Source organism: Odocoileus virginianus, chromosome 7, assembly GCF_023699985.2.
Source record: "Odocoileus virginianus isolate 20LAN1187 ecotype Illinois chromosome 7, Ovbor_1.2, whole genome shotgun sequence".
NCBI classification, from domain to species: domain Eukaryota; kingdom Metazoa; phylum Chordata; class Mammalia; order Artiodactyla; family Cervidae; genus Odocoileus; species Odocoileus virginianus.
Window position 1 is genome coordinate 81,071,016 of NC_069680.1, and position 21,747 is coordinate 81,092,762.

At 41.7% G+C, this 21,747-nt stretch overlaps 1 protein-coding gene across 2 annotated transcripts in view; it reads right to left on the reverse strand.

Annotated features, from left to right (window-relative positions):
- The window catches only part of TBCE (tubulin folding cofactor E), an 82,218-nt gene that overhangs the window by 14,226 nt on the left and 46,245 nt on the right, over positions 1 to 21,747 (reverse strand). Inside the window, exons 3-5 of one of the 2 annotated variants that reach the window (XM_070471059.1) lie at positions 20,756 to 20,840; positions 6,490 to 6,675; positions 1,428 to 1,516 (exon numbers count right to left, since the gene is read on the reverse strand). In XM_070471059.1, the coding sequence (XP_070327160.1) occupies positions 1,428 to 1,516; positions 6,490 to 6,675; positions 20,756 to 20,840 (360 nt within the window). Of the gene's footprint in view, positions 1 to 1,427; positions 1,575 to 6,489; positions 6,676 to 20,755; positions 20,841 to 21,747 lie in introns of those variants that run through there. The other variant, XM_070471060.1, reaches the window with a different exon arrangement.

Below are 21,747 nucleotides of genomic sequence, written 5' to 3' on the forward strand. Positions count from 1 at the left end.
CAAGTGAAGGCATTCATCACTGGGTCTGCAAATACAGGCCGTGACTTGATTATCTCAGCAAACCTCATTGCCTCGCGTCTTGGGGGACATTCCTGCCCAGGAAAAAGCGGTATAAACAAGCAAGATGCTGACTGCCCAGCACACTGCCGACAACTCCAATCAGCTGATCTGCACACGCAAACCCCTCTGCTGACCAGAGCTCTTCTGTGTGCTGAAAATGAGCCTCGAACCACCCAAGTCGCAGTCCTCCGAAACCATTTAGGAGGAGGCCAGGCAGATCATGGAATGTGCCAAGCACTTCTGTGGCACTTTGCTCCTTACCTAGCTCCATTCCACACCCACCTCAATGCCCTGACTCTGTTGCCTACCTGCAGGGAAAACGACCACATCTGGGGCAAAGGTGGAGTGGGGGCGCTACTCACGGGCAGAAAGGACCAGTGGTTGCAAGTCCAAGCAGACCCCTAGGGCCAAGGAGCTGCACCTCTGAAACACTGGCTTGGGGAGCTATGCTTCAATTCCTATCACAAGGTAGGTAGCGTCAGGGTGTTTAGAAATATTTTGCTAAAAGAAAGCTCTTTATCAGCCATCTCCTCAGTCGAGAAACCTATGAGCTGCTGTCTTTTGCATAAACTAGTATGCAGAGATGAAGCAGACTTAAGGAATTGGGAGAAGACCCTTTAAAGTTAGAGAAAGTCTATTTGACTTGCCACTTTTTGTTTTTAAGGCATTTACTTGGGGTTTGTTAGGACTGTAGCAGATCCAAGAAGCACCTGAATTGTGCTCTACCAGACTACAAAATGGAGGAAGTTTATTATCATTTTTCTTTTAGACTGACCTCCTCTATTTTCAGGTATGGGCATAAGAGAAACACAGGGCAAAAAACAAAGAGCACACTTCTAAGAGATGACAAATTTGGAAAAGCTTGTTTTTGAGGTATGATTTCAAACCGCATTGCTGCATGAGCAGGAACCTTAGTAAAGGAAAGAATTTACTTCCCTCCCTCTCAGGAAGGCCATCGGGGCTGGTGCAGGGGCCCCGGGTACCACCCAAGGCACCAGTCCCTCCCCAAGCCTTCCCTCCCAGCTACCCTGGGCGGCATCCATCCCACAGCCTGGCTGCTGAGCCCTGCGCCCTCTGTCTGTGCTCAGAGGGGGCGGGCAGGGTGGCGGGCAATGGAGAGAGGTTGGTCCAGCCACGTCTGTCCCCCATGAAGAAGCGCCGTCCAGAAACTCCCATTTTACCTCTCCCCGGACGTCCCACTTGAAAGCAAATGGCCTAGGAAGGTAATAATTTACCCGAGTGGTGACAACCTCAGGTGAAACCGGGTCCCCGTTAGGAGAACGGACACTGCGTAGGGAACCAGGGTGTCTGGCGCAAGTGTCCAATCCAGCCCGACCCCAGTGACGAGTCCGCGTTGGAAAGGATACTAGGACACGCTTTGGCAATGCCTCCTTTGTCACCAGCACCATTTACTGCGCAGTTCCTCAAAGAAACGTCTTGCAACTTGCTCAGCTGACTGTGTGAAAAACACATAGTTCACATGCAGACATAAACATGTACGCTATCCATCGGCCCTTTAAAAAATTAAAAAGCATTTTAGACACAGAAAAAGGCACCAAAAATAACAGTATCCACCACCCAACTTAAAACATAAAGCCTTACTGAAAAAAAAGAAAGCCTTGCAAACATTATACCCAATACCGAGACCCTCTCGAGCCCCTTTCCATTGCTCTCTCCTCTCATAGGCAGCCAGGGCACTGGGGTCAGTGGCGACTTAACCGTAAGCATTTCTTAACAGTTTTACTATTTTTCTATAGTTTGCTATTTTATTCTTCTAACAGTTTTACGATATTTCCATGTCCCTAAACAGTTACTGCAGTTTTGAATATTATAAAATTTGGCACAAACGGTAGCGTACAGTGTTTAACTTTCTCCTCCTGTGACCAACTTTCTCCCTCAACAACACCTTGCTCAGCACTGAGATGGGACTCCATGGACACATGCTCTAGAATACACATGTTCACACCTGTAGTCTGTCACCACAGAGAGAGACCACAGTTGAGTTATTTGCCCCTCTGGTGACAGACAGATTATTCCCAACAGTGCTAAAGGACACACTACTGTATACTTTTTGCACTCATGTGGCAAAATCTCTCTAGGGATATAGCCTAGAGAGCATGTGTGTATATCTTTAGCCTTTTTAGATACTCTCAGAAGACACCTTTTTAAGTGTAGAGAATCTGTGTTCTATTCATTCAAACAGCTCACGTGTTACAGCACCGGAGGGTGTTTAGAACACAGGATCTGGAGCCAGACTGCCTGCGTTCAGTCCTGATTCCACCCCTCCTCTGGCCTTGGATGTGTTAACATCTCTACACCTCAGATGCCACATCCACACGCCTGTGATCATGATGGCATTATTCACAATGGTCACATGTAAGCAAACCGAGTGCCCACTGACCAAGGAATAAAGTGCGGTCAATCCATACAGTGGAGTATTATTCAGTCTTAAAAAGGAAGGAACAATACTTGTGAACCTGGAAAACATCATGCTATGTGAAAGAGGCCAGTCACAAAAGGACAAATACCATATGTCTGCATTTGTATGAGGTACCTGGGTGAGAGTCAGCTTCACAGACACAGAAGCAGAATGGTGGCTGCCACGGGCTGGGGGAGGGAGAGACGTGGAGCTGCACTGTTTAAGGGGCTGCAAGGTTTCAGTCTGGGAAGAAGAGAAGGTTCTAAAGATGGACAGCACTGTTGGTTACACAGCAGTGGGAATGTACCTAACCCTACCAAACTCTTACACTTAAAGTTAAGATGGGATTTCCCTGTTGGTCCAGTGGTTAAGAACCTGCCACGCAATTCAGAGGATGCAGGCTCAATCCCTGGTCCAGGAACTAAGATCCCACATGCCTCAGAGCAACTAAGCTTATGTACCACAACTGAGTCTGTATACAGCAACAAAAAGATCCAACATGCTGCAACTAAGACTCGATGCAGCCAAATTAAAGAAAAAAATGGTTAAGATGGTAAATTTTACATTATGTATATTTTACAACTTTTATATGCTATAATTTAGAGGGTCGGTATTTGTGAAACTCTCAGAATACACTGTGATATACAGTAAGTCATTTTACAAGCATTTATAAAAGTAAACACAAAACTGACAACCTCTGGGGGAATACTAAGACCAACCTGCAAGGCATGAGCTTTTACAGTCACAGAAACTTGAGGGAAAGGCAGCAGCAAAGTCCTAGGGCACAGGCTGCCAAACTTCCTCAGTTCATGGGGCCCTCAGCACTTCGGTAATTTTCCAAAGTGCCCCGAGGCCAAAAGAAAGTACCATTTAGTAAGCAATTAGGGCCAAACAACTTTATAATTATTTATGTCCTGTCAAACTAGTGCCAGCTAGGCACTATACAATTTCTTAAACCCTGGAGTCTGAAAGGACCCCACCCTTCCTTTTCCTGTTCCATGATGATTTTCAGGAGATACAATACTTGCTTTACTTTCAGCACAAGAGTGACCAAAAACCCAGCTTTACAGGTATGTAACACCATGGAAAGAAGAGTGAATATGAAACTACCTGCAACTAGCAGTTCACGCCATGTCCGGCAGATGTCACCGTTTCCCTCTAAAATGAAAACTATCCTGCTGGACCCCATTGAGTTCCATGTGGTGCCTGGAAGCTTAGGGACCCAGGTCTCAATTCAGACCTCAGTCAGAGCCACAGTCATCTCCAAAGAGAAACCATACACAGTGGTTTTCACTTGGTTTTGCTTCCCTCATTATAAGTCTTTTCTCAATGCTGCAAACTCAAAGCTGGTCAGCTGGAATTATTAAGGAGATAATACAAAACGGCTTAAAGTTGAGGTTGAGTCGAGTAGGTTAAGACTCCACACTCCCAATGCAGGGCACAAGGGTTGATCCCACATAAGATCCCATGCACGGCACAGCATGGTCAAATTAAAAAAAAAGAAAGAAAGCAAGCATCACTCCAACAGTGATGCCTACCACTTGTTATTCCCAAGAGTTCTAACAGCTTAGGTATTACTTTGGAAATGAGGAAACTGAAGCTTAGAAACCAAAGAAGCTCTAACTGGTGTTAGGACTAGAAAGAAAGTGGCTGAGCTGACATCTGAAGCCAGCCTGACTGATTTCAACACTGGGTCCTTTCCAGAAAGACATTAGCTAATTAGTGAGCCCGTTGATACGCAAGCAGTAGTCATTCACTAAAAAACTGAGTTATGCAGCTGTTCATAAACCAGGAGAGAAAAATCTGTTGGCAATTTGTTAACACTCACAGTGCCCATGATGTTCTCTGAAAGAGATCAACCAACAGGAGGAAAAAGTACCTCCTCTGGTGTAAAATAAAAAAAATTAATATTTGTATTTTAAATGGAAAAAATTAAGCAAAGAACTTTAACCCTATGAAGGATACAGTTCTGTAAGTGTTAGTCACTCAGGTGTGTCCAACTCTTGAGGACTCCATGGATGGCAGCCCGCCAGGCCTCTGTCCATGGGATTCTCCAGACTAGAATGCTAATGAGTAGCCATTCCCTTCTCCAGGGGATCTTCATGACCCAAGGATCAAACTCGGGTCTCCTGCACTGCAGGCAGATTCCTTACCATCTGAGCCACCAGGGAAGCCCCACAGTTCTATAAATCAACAGCAAAAATCATCCACATTAGTTTCTCTCAGTGGCTCATCAGTCATGACTCTCTCCTTCAATGTTTATTTTCTAAATCCTCAACAATGAATGTATATTGTTTCGAATTAACAGTCAAGTTACTGCTTTTTCAAAAATCTTGATTTCTTGTGTGTGTGTGTGTGTTCTTTTTAAATGCTAAAAAGCAGAGGTATCGAGAAATGAATTTACTAGGAGTTCCTTCATGGTTTAGTGGTGAGGACTCCGGGCTCTCACAGTCACGACCTAGGTTCAATTCCTGCTCAGGGAACTGAGATTCTGCAAGCCACATGGTGTAGCCAAAATTTAAAAAAAAATTTTTTTTTTTAATTTTAAAAAAGGAAAGGTATTTACTCTTCAACCTTGTGCCCATGTGCAGCTAAATTCTGTATCATGTTAAATCATCATAATAATAACAAGAACAATAAAAAGATAGCAAAGAATTTAATTTTGAACAGAATCGCAGTTTAACTCTTTCAGAGACTGAAGGTGTCAATAGCAGCAAATCTACTCTCCAGGATATTAAAAAGCAGAGACATTATTTTGTCAACAAAGGTCTGCCTAGTCAAGGCTATGGTTTTTCCAGTGGTCATGAATGGATGTGAGAGTTGGACTATAAAGAAAGCTGAGTGCAGAAGAATTGATGCTTTTGAACTGTGGTGTTGGAGAAGACTCTTGAGAGTCCCTTGGACAGCAAGGAGATCCAACCAGTCCATCCTGAAGGAGATCAGTCCTGGGTGTTCATTGGAAGGACTTATGTTGAAGCTGAAACTCCAATACTTTGGCCACCTCATGCGAAGAGTTGACTCATTGGAAAAGACCCTGATGCTGGGAGGGATTGGGGTCAGGAGGAGAAGGGGGCGACAGAGGATGAGACGGCTGGATGGCATCACCGACTCGATGGACATGAGTTTGAGTAAACTCCGGGAGTTGGTGATGGATAGGGAGGCCTGGGGTGCTGCGATTCACGGGGTTCAAAGAGTCAGACACGACTGGGCGACTGAACTGAACTACTCTCCAGAGTGGCCACCAGGGGTCACTACTAGGATGCCTCATCCAGGTCAGGGTCGCAGACCACACACTGACCATCACTAAAGAAGTGCAACCTGGGAAGTCACGCAAAAACCACACAGCTGTGCATGGCTTTGTGTGAGTATCAGTTTCCACTCTGGTTCACATGGTGCGTCAGAATAAGCAATGAGGCTCTCTGCAGAGCATCACTGTGTTCAAAAGACTTTGAAAATACAGAGAAAGTTCAAACACAGCAGTTTCAAAACGCATTTAGTGCCCCTTAGACACAGTCACTTCAGGGTACATTTTAAAAGCAAGAGCCCATGGTATTCTGATCCAGTAGGTCTCAGATGGGACCCAGAATTCGGCATGTTTCAAAAGCAGCCCAGGTGATGAGGATGTGCAGAGACGGGAACTACTGGATTTTAGAAGGTGCATCGTGCTACATGGCACAGGTAACAAAGCAGACTTCTGTTTCCATTCCTGACTCATCAAATGTCCAACCTTAGCTCCTTAATAATTAGTCACTACACTGGAGTATGGTATAAATAATAACGGGCAAATCAATGCTTTTCTTTCAATCTAGAAAAGTCCTGTGCTAAAATAAGAACTTTAATTTCCGTAAATATTCAATCCTTGGATCCCTCTGATTGCAATTTGGTGATCTGCAGAAAAGAGACCAGCTTGGGAGCAAAGTTCTCAGCACTGACACACGGTCAAGTGAACTTAAATCCTGAACTTGGATGAAACTGTCAAAGTCAGCTCTACCATTATCAGTTTCACTTACCTTTGCTGTTTTATAACAGAGTCAAAACCAACGGTTTCTACAGGTTTATTTCCAATTATAACAATCTGCTCTGTTTCCTCTTCCTTTGGTTCATCTTCTAGCACATAGCGGTTCTTAATTGCCGTGAGAAAGTCTACTCCAAAATTTACTTTGTTTGGACGAATAAAGGATCCGCCTGTTGGGTGCCTGGAAATGGAGATAAACAGAACAGAAAAAATATCATCCGTGGGGACATTTAAATAAGATCATACGCACAAAAATCCTTTATAAATTGTCAGTCTGCCACAAATGTAAAATGCCTGCATTTACCAATATATTAGCAAATAAAAGCAAGTAAACAATTTTTTTTAATTTTTCATTTATTTTTATTAGTTGGAGGCTAATTACTTTACAATAACAATTTTTAAAAAGAAGGAAAAAGCAAGTATCATCCACCAAGAATGGCCATAAAGCAATGTTCTGAAGGTTTTCAAAATTTTCCGTATGCTAAAAAAGTAAAAACAGCATAAAAGGGAATATTAAAAAAAAAAAGTATAACATACAATTGATCATAAAGGGTTGACAGCTGATGCAAGCATGTAAAATCCCAATAGATAAACAGATAAGAAATATAGAACAGATAATTCATGAAACAGGAAAGAATATTAAAACCATGGGGGAAAGTTTCATCTTGCTAATTATGAAATGCAAATTTGGGGCTTCCCTGGTGGCTCAGAGGAAAGAATCCGCCTGCCAATGCAGGAGACACGGATTCGATCCCTGGTCTGGGAAGACCCCACCTGCTGCAGGGCAACAGAGCCCACGCTCCACGGCTACGGAGCCTGTGCTCTAGAGCCCACAGGCCACAGCCACCGAGCCCCACGCCACAACCAGTAAAGCCTGCGCGCCCAGAGCCCACGCTCCGCATCAAGGAAGCCACAGCAACGAGAAGCCCAGGCACTATAACTAGAGAGTGCCCGCGCCTGGCCGCCACAACTAGAGAAGAAGCTCACAGCGCAGCAAACAGCCAGCACAGCCAAAAATTTAAAATTTCAAAAAGTAAATTCAAACAGTGAAACTATTTTCAACAAAACTGGCAAAAAATAAAGTCCTAATATTCAGCGACTGCAAGATTGAGTTAGTGTTTGATTGTATAATCATACTCCTGGGAATCTGTCAGCAGGCAATAATTTAAAAATAAAAACAAAACTGCATTTACAAAGATTCTATATATTAGCATTTTTTATAACTGAGGAATTCTGGAAACTATAAAAATGTCCAGCTGGACAGGAACTATTAAGTAAACCAGATAGATGAGGTCATTAAAATATTCTAGCTGTAATACTTTAGAAAACTACTTACAGAGTAATGCTGAGATTTCTAAAAACTGATACAAATTGTAAATGACACAACTACAGAAGAATCTTATCTATGGCTAGACAAAGATTGAATAAGGACAAAAAAAAAGAAAACATTTGTGGATAACAGGATTACATACAAAATCTTTGAAATTATAACCTGAACTAAATGAAAGTTCAAATATGGTGATAAAATTAGAGCAAGAATATTCTATATTCTACAGAAGTATAGGATATTTTATCATAATTTATATTTACCACCATTTATATATTTTATATAAATTTATAGTTACCATAACTCACATAATTTTAAATTATAAAATTGTTTTATAGCAATTTTTAGCAGTAATCTCTAGGAGAATTTAATAAAAATATTAATCATATTGCCATATGTAAGGACTGTTGTCAGGCTTTTCAAGAGACTCAAAACAGATCTTTAGACACATTACATTTCACCATCAGCACAGGATCACAGCAAAACCTGTCAGGGAAATCCAAGTATGCTCATAAAACAGCTGAAATTGGTAGTATCATTTGATCACAGTAGAGAATAAATGATGAAATACACGAATCGCCAAAAATTATACAATAAACACTATTTTGGCTTATACCCTTTTAACTCTTAGAGAACTCAAACTTCCCTAGAAATCACCATAATTAAAGGGGATGAGACGATAAATTTTGTCAATATAAACATATATACATTTTCTTCTGGAATGTGGCTCTAGAGAGATTACCAGATTCTGAAAGGTATTTATAACCCCAGAGTCAGAAGTGATGCCTCAGGCAAAAAGTGGCCCAGAGGTCGTGAGAACCCCAGAGAGGGTGGCATCCCAGAAGGCAATGGAGACTGGACAATCATGTCCAGGGCTTCTGGACACAGAATCTAGAAACTGGAAAGTGAGCCTGGAAGAAGTCGCTGGGGTGGGGCCGTGAAGCGAGTTCCAAACAGTGAGAGGAGGCTGGGCTTAGATTACTCTCACTCCCAGGAGTTTTATTGGAAAGGGGAGATGTTTTCAGACAGGACAAAGTATCAAACTTATATGCTGATGAAGATAACCCTACAGAGAGGGGGAAACTGTTGATGCAGGAAATTAAATTCTCTGTTGCAGCAAAATCACGTTCTGAATCTGTGTTGTCTGCTGGGATATCAGAGGATCACTGTCTACCAGATGCTACCTAGAAAATACTTTGGTTTTTTGTTTTTTCTGCCATGTTTCTTCATTGTGGTAAAAGTCACATAATATAAAGCATACTATTTTAACAAATTTAACTGTACACAACATTCACACTGCTGTATGGCTCTCACCACGCCCATCTCCCAGATTTTTCGCCTTCCTAAACTGAAACTCTGTCCCCATTAAACACTAACTCCCCACCCACTCTCATCTGGCCCCTGGCATCTACCAGCGTCCTTTCTGACTCTATGAATTTGACTATTCTAGGCACCTTGTATAAGTGAAATTAAACAGTATTTGTCCACACCTAATGTAGTTTGGTGGGGAAGGCAATGGCACCCCACTCCAGAACTCTTGCCTGGAAAACCCCATGGACGGAGGGGACTGGTAGGCTGAAGTCCATGGGGTCGCTGAGTCAGCTACGACTGAGGACTTCACTTTCACTTTTCACTTTCATGCACTGGAGAAGGAAATGGCAACCCACTCCAGTGTTCTTGCCTAGAGAATCCCAGGGACGGGGGAGTCTAGTGGGCTGCTGTCTATGGGGTCACATAGAGTCAGACATGACTGAAGTGACTTAGCAATGTAGTCTGGAATGCAGAAATAATATTGCTTTAACTGTAGGAATTTAAGAGATTAGATCTGATAGACAGAGTGCCTGAAAAACTATGGATGGAGGTTCGTGACACTGTACAGGAGGCAGTGATCAAGACCATCCCCAATAAAAAGAAATGCAAAACAGCAAAATGGTTGTCTGAGGAGGCCTTACAAATAGCTGAGAAAAGAAGAGAAGCGAAAGGCAAAGGAGAAAAGGAAAGATATATCCATTTGAATGCAGAATTCCAAAGAATAGCAAGGAGAGATAAAAAAGCCTTCTTCAATGATCAATGCAAAGAAACAGAGGGAAAAAATAGAATGGGAAACTCTAGAGATCTCTTCAAGAAAATTAGATACCAAAGGAATACTTCGTGCAAAAATGGGCACAAAAAAGGACAGAAATGGTATGGACCTAACAGAAGCAGAAGATACTAAGAGGTGGTAAGAACACACAGAAGAACTACACAAAAAAGATCATCACCCAGATAACCACGATCATGTGAACCACTCACCTAGAGCAATCCTGGAATGCGAAGTCAAGTGGGTCTTAGGAAGCATCACTACGAACAAAGCTAATGGAGGTGATGGAATTCCAGTTAAGCTATTTCAAATCCTAAAAGATGATGTTAAATTGTTGCACTCAATATGCCAGCAAATTTGGAAAACTCAGCAGGGGCCACAGGACTGGAAAAGGTCAGTTTTCATTCTGATCTCAAAGATAATCAATGCCAAATAATGTTCAAACTACCGCACTATTGCACTCATCTCACAAACTAGCAAAGTAATGCTCAAAATTCTCCAAGTCAGGCTTCAACAGTACATGAACCGAGAACTGCCAGATGTTCAACTGGATTTAGAAAAGGCAGGGGAATCAGAGATCAAATTGTCAACATTAAAAAAGCAAGAGAATACCGGAAAAGCATCTACTTCTGCTTTGTTGGCTATGCCAAAGCCTTTGACTGTGTAGATCACAAACTGGAAAATTCTTCAAGAGATGGGAGTACCAGACCACTTTACCTGCCTCCTGAGAAACCTGTATGCAGGTCAAGAAGCAACAGTTAGAACCAGACATGGAACAACAGACTGGTTCAAAATTGGGAAAGAAGTATGTCAAGGCTGTATATTGTCACCCTGCTTATTTAACTTATATGCAGAGTATATCATGTGAAATGCCTGGCTGGATGAAGCACAAGCTAGAATCAAAATTGCTGGGAGAAATATCAATAACCTCAGATACGCAGATGATACCACCCTATGGCAAAAAGCAAAGAACTAAAGAGCCTCTTGATGAAAGTGAAAGAGGAGAGTGAAAAAGCTTAAAATTCAACAATCAGAAAACAAAGATCATGGCATCCGGTCCCATCACTGCTTGGCAATAGATCGGGAAACAATGGAAACAGTGACAGATACTATTTTTGGGGGCCAATGCAGTCCAAAATCACTGCAGATGGTGACTGCAGCCATGAAATTAAAAGATGCTTGCTCCTTGCAAGAAAAGTTATGACCAATCTAAACAGCATATTAAAAAGCAGAGACATTACTTTCCCAACAAAGATCCATCTAGTCAAGGCTATGGTTTTTCCAGTAGTCATGTATGGATTTGAGAATTGGACTATAAAGAAAGCTGAGCATCGAAGAATTGATGCTTTTGAACTGCGGTATTGAAGAAAACTCTTGAAGGTCCCTTGGACTGCAAGAAGATCCAACCAGTCCATCCTAAAGGAAATCACTCCTGAATATTCACTGGAAGGACTGATGCTGAAGCTGAAACTCCAATACTTTGGCCACCTGATGCAAAGAACTGACTACTTCGAAAAAACCCTGATGCTGGGAAAGATTGAAGGCAGGAGAAGGGGATGACAAAGGATGATGGTTAGATGGCATCACCAACTCAACGAACATGAGTTTGAGTAAACTCTGGGAGTTAGTGATGAACAGGGAAGGCTGGCATGCTGCAGTCCATGGGGTCACAAAGAGTTGGACACGACTGAGCGACTGAACTGAACTAAACTAAAGGATCCTAGTGTAAAGAACACAGTCCTGTTTAAATAAAACGCGTTTCTATCACTTGGCTAAAGAGATTAAATGTAGCTAGCCTCATTTTTAAAGGTTCAAAGGAAACTACTTAAGAGATGATCTAATGCAGGACTTCTCAAACTCAACCCAGTCAGTCACCTGGAAAACTTATTAGAACCCACCTTGGGATGTACACTCAGTGGAAGGGGGCTGCGGCCAGGGGATTCTGATGCAGAGGGACCTCAGCTCCCACTTTAAGCAACTCATCTAATTCGATTCCATTTCAGTTGGAGATGCCGGGATCACCATCACAGAGGTACACGTGTTGTGCTTGCGCTAAGTTGCTTCAGTCGTTTCCAACTCTTTGCAACCCCACGGACTGTAGGTCACCGTGCTCCTCTGTCCATGGGGCTCTCCAGGCAAGAAGACTGGAGCAGCTGTGCTCTCTTCCAAGGGCATCTTCTACAGAGGTGCACAGACAAGACCAAAAACCGTGGAGTCCTGATGACTAGTGCACTACCCTTTCCTGCATCTCTATCTCTCCTCTCCTCACTATCACAAAGTTTAGTAGTTAGTAGATCTGTTAGTAGGTATTATTATTTAATGCTGTTTAGTAAAGAAAAGAAGCACTTTTATAATAAATGAGAAAACAACAATGCAAAACAAATACCATGGTTTTCATTTCTGTCCTTAATTTATACTTTTAAAAACTGTGGTAATGAACAATTCCATGGTATAGTCAAAGCTATGGTTTTTCCAGTAGTCATGTATGGATGTGAGAGTTGGACCCTAAAGAAGGCTGAGCACCAAAGAACTGACGCTTTTGAACTGTGGTGTTGGAGAAGACTCCAGAGAGTCCCTTGGGCTGCAAGGAGATCAAACTAGTCAATCCTAAAGGAGATCAACACTAAGTATTCACTGAAGGACTGATGCAGAAACTGAAGCTCCAGTACTCTGGACATCTGATGCAAAGAACCGACTCATCAGAAAAGACCCTGAAGCTGCGAAAGGTTGAAGTCAGGAGGGAAAGGGGATGACAGAGGACGAGATGGTTGGATGGCATCACCAGCTCAATGGACATGAGTGTGAGCAGGCTCCGGGAGATGGTGAAGGACAGGGAAGCCTGGCATGCTCTGGTCCAGGGGCTTGCAAAGAGTTGGACACAACTGAGCGACTAACAACAACGAACAATTCAAGGATAGACCTTTACTAGAGTGTAGTTTGGCTGCAGGCAGAGGAGAGGAGTCAGGAATGTTGTTGGATGGTTGCAAAGTAGACTCCGTGCCTTTTTCAGATCAAGGATAACATCCAAGGTCGGTCTCCTCTGCAACATTCCTGGCAGGTCTCTCAGAAAATAAGACAGTGCTGCAAATACTGAAAAATGCCAGCTGAATGAGTGCCCATCAATAACCATAAATCTCCAAAGGTAAACTAGTAATTCATAAAGATTCCACTGAAATAGATTACTATCAAGATGTTGCATCTGAACACTGAAATACTGAACCCTGTCTAAAGAGAAAAAACTGGGGGAGGGGAGGGAGTGAAGGGGGAAGAGCACAAATTTTTTCTCTTATAAACACTCAGCATGGTTCAAGCATGCCTGCTTCTGCCCACCAATTACAGAATGCAGGTAGCCAAATTCACATCCTGACCATGGCCCTTTCAGAAATGGAAGACTCTCACAAAGCACTGTAATCAAGATTAGGTCCGCCCAACAGAGTTCTCAGATAAAATTCAGGTGCCCAGTTAAATCTGGATTTCAGATAAACAATGGTATGTATGATGCATGTCCCATGCTTACACTAAAAAATTATTTCCTGCTTATCTGCAATCCAAATTTCACCTGGATTTTCTGTTTTTATTTAGTGAATCCAGCAACACTACTCAAAGGTAAAGGGAGACCAACAGAGCCCAAAAGTCCCATCGTAAACATTTTTTTTTAAACTGGGGATGGTTTAAATGCTGGGTGCTGGGAAAGACTGGGTCCCTGGGGCGTATCAGATAAATGTTGATCTCGATATCTTGCTTGTTACAAGCTTGCCCAGAGCCTTCTCACCAAGATTGCATAACTAACCATTCACCCCGAGGGAACTATTCACTCACTTAACGTATATATATACATTAAGTATACAGGAGACTTGACCTGGTGAACTCATTTTCCCAGCAGGGGGAGAAAAAAGGCCAGTAGACAGGCATCTTTTTGCACATTCCTTCTGAACGTCACAATTTCTATTTTGCCCTGATTCATGGAAAGCTTCCAAAAATGAAATCTCTCTCTTCACCTTTTATGGAGGTTCACCCTGCCTGTAACCTATCAGCACATTTAGTGATTATTTTATTTTATTTATTTATTTTAGTGATTATTTTAAAAATTCTTCTATTCACTTTATACCACGTGCTCAGTCTTTCAGCTGTATCCGACTCTTTGCGGCCCCATGGCCTATAGCCTATATCCTATAGAATCCGATATTCAAGGGATTTTCCGTGTAAGAACATTGGAGCAGGTTGCCATTTCCTACTCCAGGGCATCTTTACAACCCAGGGATCAAACCCGCGTCTTTTATGTCTCCTGCATTGGCAGACTGGTTCTTTACCACTAGCGCCACCTTGGAAGCACTTTATACCATACCAGTAGAATATTTTACTTATTTTTAAATTAATTTTTATTGCAATATAGTTGCTTTACAGTGTATATAGTCAATTCTCATTAGTTGTCTATTTTATACAGAGTATCAATAGTGTATATATGTCAATCCCCATCTCCCAATTGATCCCAGTTCCCAGGGAGAATATTTTATACTGATTTATTAATGCTCATTCAAGAAGTTCAAAATACTTTATGACAATCTTAGGCTACACACAGTAAATAAAGGGGCTTCCATTTGTTAACTAGTATCGTGGATAAAGTTTGGGACACCATGTCCCCTCTGATGCCAAGTATAAATTCTATTTATGGTGCTGAAGAACACATTTTAAGATTTCTTAATCGCCAGAAAAGAGAAATCATATAATTGCCAAGAAAGTGAACATTTTCAATAATAGCTGAGGGTAAAATACTGACCCAAACATTTCTAAGAGTTTAGAGTATAGGTTGTTTAGGTTGAGAAAAAAGCACTGAAACTCCAGACACAGAGAACGTCAGGGTTCATCAGCTCAACGCACCACTCAACTCCTCCAAGGACAAGAGACGGAGAAAAAGGAGCGGCCGAGAGAGACCCTGATGCCTGGCTCACAGCTACATTTGGGGTAAGCCTGTAGACTGCTCCTGTATATTGACAAAGTCACAGATATTAACTATGGGCACTTAATACTGTAAATAAGAGACTGCCACATTTACCTTAGGTTATACAGAAATCAAACTGAAACTAAAGATGACGTGAAATTACCAGCACCCACGTTCAGAGGGAAGAATGTACGCCCTGAGCTGGGCTTTGAAAACCACCCTATCTGCTCCCAAGGTCTGCTCTCAAGCAGCAGGGTGTCACCCCAGTAACCTGAGATGCTGGGGAGACTCAAAAAGCAGGGGGTCTCCAAACACCCAGTTCAATATACCCTGATATCCTGTTTACAATGCAGAGGCCAGCAAACTATAGTCTTCACAAGACACGTGTGCTAGAGCACATAACCGCACTGTTACACCATGTCTGACAGTTGGCCGCTTGATAGTAACACATGCTTCTGAAGAGATGGAGATCTGAGTTCTGCTATCAAGATGGCACTTCTGACTCGCTTGCCTCATTTAAAATGGGTATGCCACCCTTTTCGTCATCTACCTATTTCACAAGTCTAAGATGAGAACATTTATCATCTGGCAGTGTTAAACTGCTCTGGTTTCATAAAAACAGCATCAAAGCATTAGAATGCTTACTATGGTTAAAAAAAAAAACTTACTGTAATTATGGTTTTCCAAGTAAAATTGAAATATGAAAGAAGACTCCAATAAAGTTAGTAAGAGATCTGAATTAACTTAATAACAAGTACATGTGATATAATGTTTTGTCTGATTTAGAGATTCCAAGATACTGACATAATCTTTACTAGTTGAAGCCATGTTCGAATGAATATTAACATCAGTATTAACAATTATAAAGGAAAAGGTCATTCCTTTAGTTTAGATCAGTGGTTATCCACCATATCAGAGCCAATGCACCCTTTTACACTGCCCCCAAAACAACCTGAGATGGAATTACCTACCCATATAGGATTTCAAAGTCAAGAAAAATGCCCATTTCATTGAAACAAAAGTAATTTATAGTAAGATAATATGTATTTCGACATGCAGATGCTCAGACAAGGCTGTGAGTAGGAGACACAATAAAACAAGGAGATGTATTTCAAGAGTAAGAACGGAACACCAAGCCCACTCCCTTCAGCACTTCAGGGCAAACCCCACATCTGCCGGGACTGACGCCATCCTCACGTCACTACTCAGAGACCGAGACTATCATCACATCCAGAGACGACCACGGACAAGCAGCCATGGGTGACTGGGAGGAACTGGAGCAGGTGCCACAGGAAACATTCCTTCCACTGGAGGCTGTGTGAGGCCATGGCCCAGGTAAGCCATCAATAGGCCCAGCTAAGAAATTTCTATTTCCACACCTTTCTAAACACACAAATTGCTCCCTTTATCTCCATAGATTGAGCTGGCCTTGTGACATATGTGTTATCACCACTGGCCTCTAGGAACATGCCAACTCTTCCATCCTGACTTTTCAAAATTACAGACTGCTAAACTAGCAAACAGTTTGCGATTATCTAATTTTGACCTTCATTTTAGAGGTCAGTAAAGTTAGATTTGTTTAGGGTTCTAAAGATTGTTAAAACCAAAGCATGAAGCTGCTTGATTTCCAGGAATGTGTTCACTGTATAACATTTAAAGAATGATAAGCTTAATATTCCCCTTCAGGGATCACAGCCTTTCCATGGTGAAGGGGCTTGCGAAACTCAATGAAGCTATGAGCTATGTCGTGCAAGGCCACCCAAGACAGACAGGTGACAGGGAAGAGCTCTGACAAAACATGGTCCACTGGAGGAGGAGATAGCAAACCACTCCAGGATTCTTGCTGCAAGAACTTCATGAACAGTATAAAAAGGGGAAAAGATATGACACCATAAAATGAGTCCACCAGGTTAGAAGGTGTCCAATATGCTACTAGGAAAGAGCAGATGGAAATTACTAATATCTCCAGAAAGAATGAAGCAGCTGGGCCAAAGCAGAAATGATGCTCAGTTATGGATGTGTCTGGTGGTGAAAGTAAGTCTGATGCTACAAAGAACAATACTGCATAGAAACCTGGAATAGTTAGGTCCATGAATTAAAGTAAATTGGACATGGTCAACTAGGAGATGATAAGAGTGAACATCGACTTCTTAGCAATCAGTGAACTAAAGTGGATGGGAATGGGTGAATTTAATTCAGATGACCATTATATCTACTACGGTGGGCAAGATTCCCTTAGAAGAAATGCAGTAGCCCTCATAGTAAATGCAGTAGCCCTCATAGTAAACAAGCGAGTCCAAAATGCAGTACTTGGGTACAATTTCAAAAACGACAAACCATTCAATATCACAGTAATCTAAGCCTATGCTCCAACCACCAAGGCCAAAGAAGCTGAAGTTAAACAGTTCAGCTACAGCTCAGCTACAGCTAAAGACCTACAAGACCTTCTAGAACTAACACACACAAAAAAGACGTCCTTTTCATCACAGGGGATTGGAATATAAAAGCAGGAAGTCAAAAGATACCTGGGGTAACAGGCAAGTTTGGCCTAAGTACAAAATGAAGCAGGGCAAAGGCTAACAGAGCTTTGCTAAGAGAATACACTGGTCATAGAAAACAGCTTCTTTCAACAAAGCAAGAGATGACTCTACACATGGACACTACGAGATGGTCAATACAAAATTAGACTGATTATGTTCTTTGCAGCCAAAGATAGAGAAGCTCTACACAGTCATTTAAAAAAAAAGACCTGGAGCTGACTGTGGCTCAGATCATCAGCTCCTTACTGAAAAATTCAGGCTTAACTTGAAGAAAGTAGGGGAAACCACTAGGCCATTCAGGTATGACAAATCAAATCCCTTATGATTATATAGTGGAGGTGATAAATATACTCAAGGGACTGAATCCCATATCTGGTAGACAGAGTGCCTAAAGAACTATGGATGGAGGTTCATAACATTGTACAGGAGGCAGTGGTCGAAACCATCCCAGAGAAAAAGAAATGCTAAGAAGGCAAAATGGTTGTCTGAGGAGGCCTTAGAAATAGCTGAGGAAAGAAGAGAAACAAAAGACAAGGTAGAATAGGAAAGATACACCCAACCGGATGCAGAGTTTCAGAGAATAGCAAGGAGAGATAAGGAGGCCTTCTTAAATGAACAATGCAAACAGAATGGCAAAGATTAGAGATCTCCTCAAGAATATTGGAGGTATCTAGGGAACATTTCATGCAAAGACGAGCAGAATAAAGGCCAGAAACACTAAGGATCTAACAGAACCAGAAGAGATAAAGAAGAGGTGGTAAGAATACACAGAAGAACTATACAAAAAAGGTCTTCAAGATCCAGACAACCATGATGGTGTGGTCACTCATCTAGACCAGACAACTTGGAGTGTGAAGTCAAGTGGGCCTTAGGAAGCATTACTATGAAGAAAGCTGGTGGAGGTGATGGAATTTCAACTGAGCTATTTAAAATCCTAAAAGATGATGCTGTTAAAGTGCTGTCCTCAATACATCAGCAAATCTAGAAAACTCAGCAGTGACCACTGGACTGGGAAAGGTCAATTTTCATTCTAATCCCAAAGAAGAGCAACCCCAAAGAATGTTCAAAGTACCGTACAATTGCATTCATTTCACGTGCTAGTAAGGTTATCCTCAAAATCCATCAAGCTAGGCTTCAACAGTACACGAACAGAGAACTTCCAGATGTACAAGCTGGGTTTAGAAAAGGCAGAGGAACTAGAGATTAAAATTCCAACACTTTGATTACAAAGAAAGGAAGGGAATCCCAGAAAAACATCAGAGGAAACTGATTGCTTCCTTGACTACACTAAAGCTTTTGACTATGTGGATCACAACAAACTATGGAAACATCTTAAAGAGATGACAGTACCAGACCTCCTTACCTGTCTCTTGAGATACCTGTATGCAGGGTAAGAAGCATCAGTTAGAACCAGACATGAAACAATGGACTAGTTCAAAATTGGGAAAGGAGTATAACAAGGCTGTACATTGTTACTCTGCTTATTTAATTTATATTCAAAGTACATCATGTGAAATGCTGGGTTGGATGAATCACAAGCTGGAATCAAGACTGCTGGGAGAAATATCAACAACCTCAGAAATGCAGATGATACCACTCCAAAGGCAGAACGTGAACAGGAACTAAAGAGCCTCTTGACGAGGATGAAAGAGGAGAGTGAAGAAGCTGGCTTAAAACTCAACATTCAAAAAACTAAGATCACGGCATCCGGTCCCATCACTTCTCAGCAAACAGGAGGAGAAAAAGTGGAAGCAGTGATGGATTTTATTTTCTTGGGCTCCAAAATCACTGCAGACAGTGACTGCAGCCATGAAATTAAAAGATGCTTGCTCCTTGGAAGGAAAACTATGACAAACCCAGAGTATAAAAAAGCAGAGACATCACTTTGCTGACAAAGGTCCATATCAAAGCTATGGTTTTTTCCAGGACTCATGTATGGATGTGAGAATTGGACCATAAAGAAGGCTGAGTGCATAAAAATTGATGTGTTCAAACTGTGATGATGGAGATGACTCATGAGAGTCCCTTAGACTGCAAGGAGATCAAACCGGTCAACCCTAAACATTCAATGGATGCTGAAACTCCAACAGTTTGGCCAACAGTCGGCTGATGTGAAGAGCTGACTCACTGGAAAAGCTTGCAGACAAAAGCAGAAGGGGGTGACAGAGGATGAGATGGTTAGATAGCATCACTGACTTGATGGGCATGAATTTGAGCAAACTCTAGGGGATAGTGAAGGACAGGGAAGCCTAGCATACTGCAGTCCATGGTGTTGCAAAGAGTTGTGCAAGACTTAGCAACTGAACAATAACAAAGCTTAATATTAAAAGATTATTGCAAGAAATTGAAACTTAGGGAAAATAAACACCAATGAAAATTTGAAAGACTGGCTGAAATTCCCCACCATCCTTTTCAGAGCTTCACATAGTTTCTCTGAAATCAAACAGGTAAAAATATCAGGAGCACTATAATGCATAATTCTTTTCATGACAAGAGCTTTTAAAAATAGTGGTCTAGCATTCCACTATTTGGATGTTCCATATTTTGTTTAATTACCTAGTTCTTATAGGCTATCTTGTTAATGAATCAATGAGAAATGTTTATATCCATTCAATAAAAAAAGAAAAAACCGTCACAAAACAAAAACACACAAAAAAAGACAAAGAAAGCAATCCCACTTGTAAGGTTAAAACTGAGAGTTTTAAAAACAAGGAAAAAGGACTTCTCTGGCGGTCGAGCAGTTAAGAATCCTCCTGCCATGCAAGAGACACGGATCCAATCCCTGGTCCAAGAAGATTTCACATGCTTTGGGGCAACTAAGCTCCCATGAGCTCCAACTACTGAAGCACACACGCCCTAGAACCTCCACTGCAACGAGAAGTCTGCACGCCACAACTAGAACGTAGCCCCCACTTGCCACAGTGAGAGAAAGCCCGCCCTCAGCACGAAGACTCAGCACGGCCAAAAATAAACAAACAAAAAGCATAACAAACTAAAAAGATAATAAAAACAAGGAAAAACTTCTACAAATAGTATGGGCTTTTTAGAATACACCAAATTCTATATTTTAACCACCCGAAGAGTCAAATGCCTCTTCTCCATCCCCCTTTAGTCAATATAACCATGTCAGGGACTTCCCTGGGGTTCAGACCCCCTTTCAATTCAGGGAACTTGGGCTCAGTCCCTGGCTGGAGAACTAAGATCCCACACGGCTGGGGGCAAAAAAGCCTGCGTGCTGCAACTAGACAGCTACGAGAGCACCAAAACGAAGATCCCAGGAGTTGCAGCCGAGAGCTGTCGCAGCCAAATAAACACATAAACATTTTAAAGATAAATAAACAAAGACAGCCAGGCCAATTCAAAATGGAAAGTTACCTGCATTTAAAATACACAGTCCCTTCGTGGCTTCCATCGTGCTTTCCCCGCTCAGGATTGTCCCATTCTACTCCTAACCAGAGTCCTGGCAGAACAAGAAAACCCAAATGAGAAATTAGGACAAGGTGAGGCTCCATTTTTCTGTAAGCAAATACAGTTTGCAATGGAAATCATATCACACAGACATCACTGGGGAAGAAAGAAGTCTTAAAAAAGTAACCTTGGACTCAGGACTTAAACAGCAAAGGCAACAGTAAGTTTGGTTCAAAAAAATCAACAAAAAATACAACTGCAGAAAATAACTATAGCTACTGAGCACTTATGTGCCAGAAACTTTGCTTTCTTTCATGTTATCCTTACAACAGACATTTCATCTTTACAAATGAGATACTATTATTATCTTTTTTTAACAGTTCCTGAACAAATACATACTTTTTTGAGTCCTAGCCTAGCAATATGCTGTTCATAAAGTAAAATTATATATATAATCAGCATTTTTCTTCAATTTAGGTAAAATAACACCCAAAGTCACACATCTTCACGTCATTCTAACTGCAGAAGTCAATACTTACTCACCATACTATGCCATGTATAACTCATATCTTATATTTGCAAACCACATTCAGTTTTCAGAGCATTTTCTTACCTTCCTCTCTCTCTTCTACCTGTATTTATTAAGTACCCACTATCCCATGGACAGAGGAGCCTGGTAGGTTATGGTCCAAGGCACCACAAAGAAACAGACACGACTGAAGCGACTTAGCCACACACACATGCACACAGAACTGTGCTGGGTGCAAAAGTATGTGAGACAAAGAGTTTCGCTTCTGGATCTACCCTCCTGTGGAGAACTAGAAAGTCTAGATAAGCAATTTTTAAAAACCACTTTACACCAATTAGAATGGCTTGTGTCAACAAAACAAAAGAGAAAATAAGTGTTGGCAGGGCTATGTAGAAAGTGTTCATCTTATGCATTGCTAGTAGGAATGTAA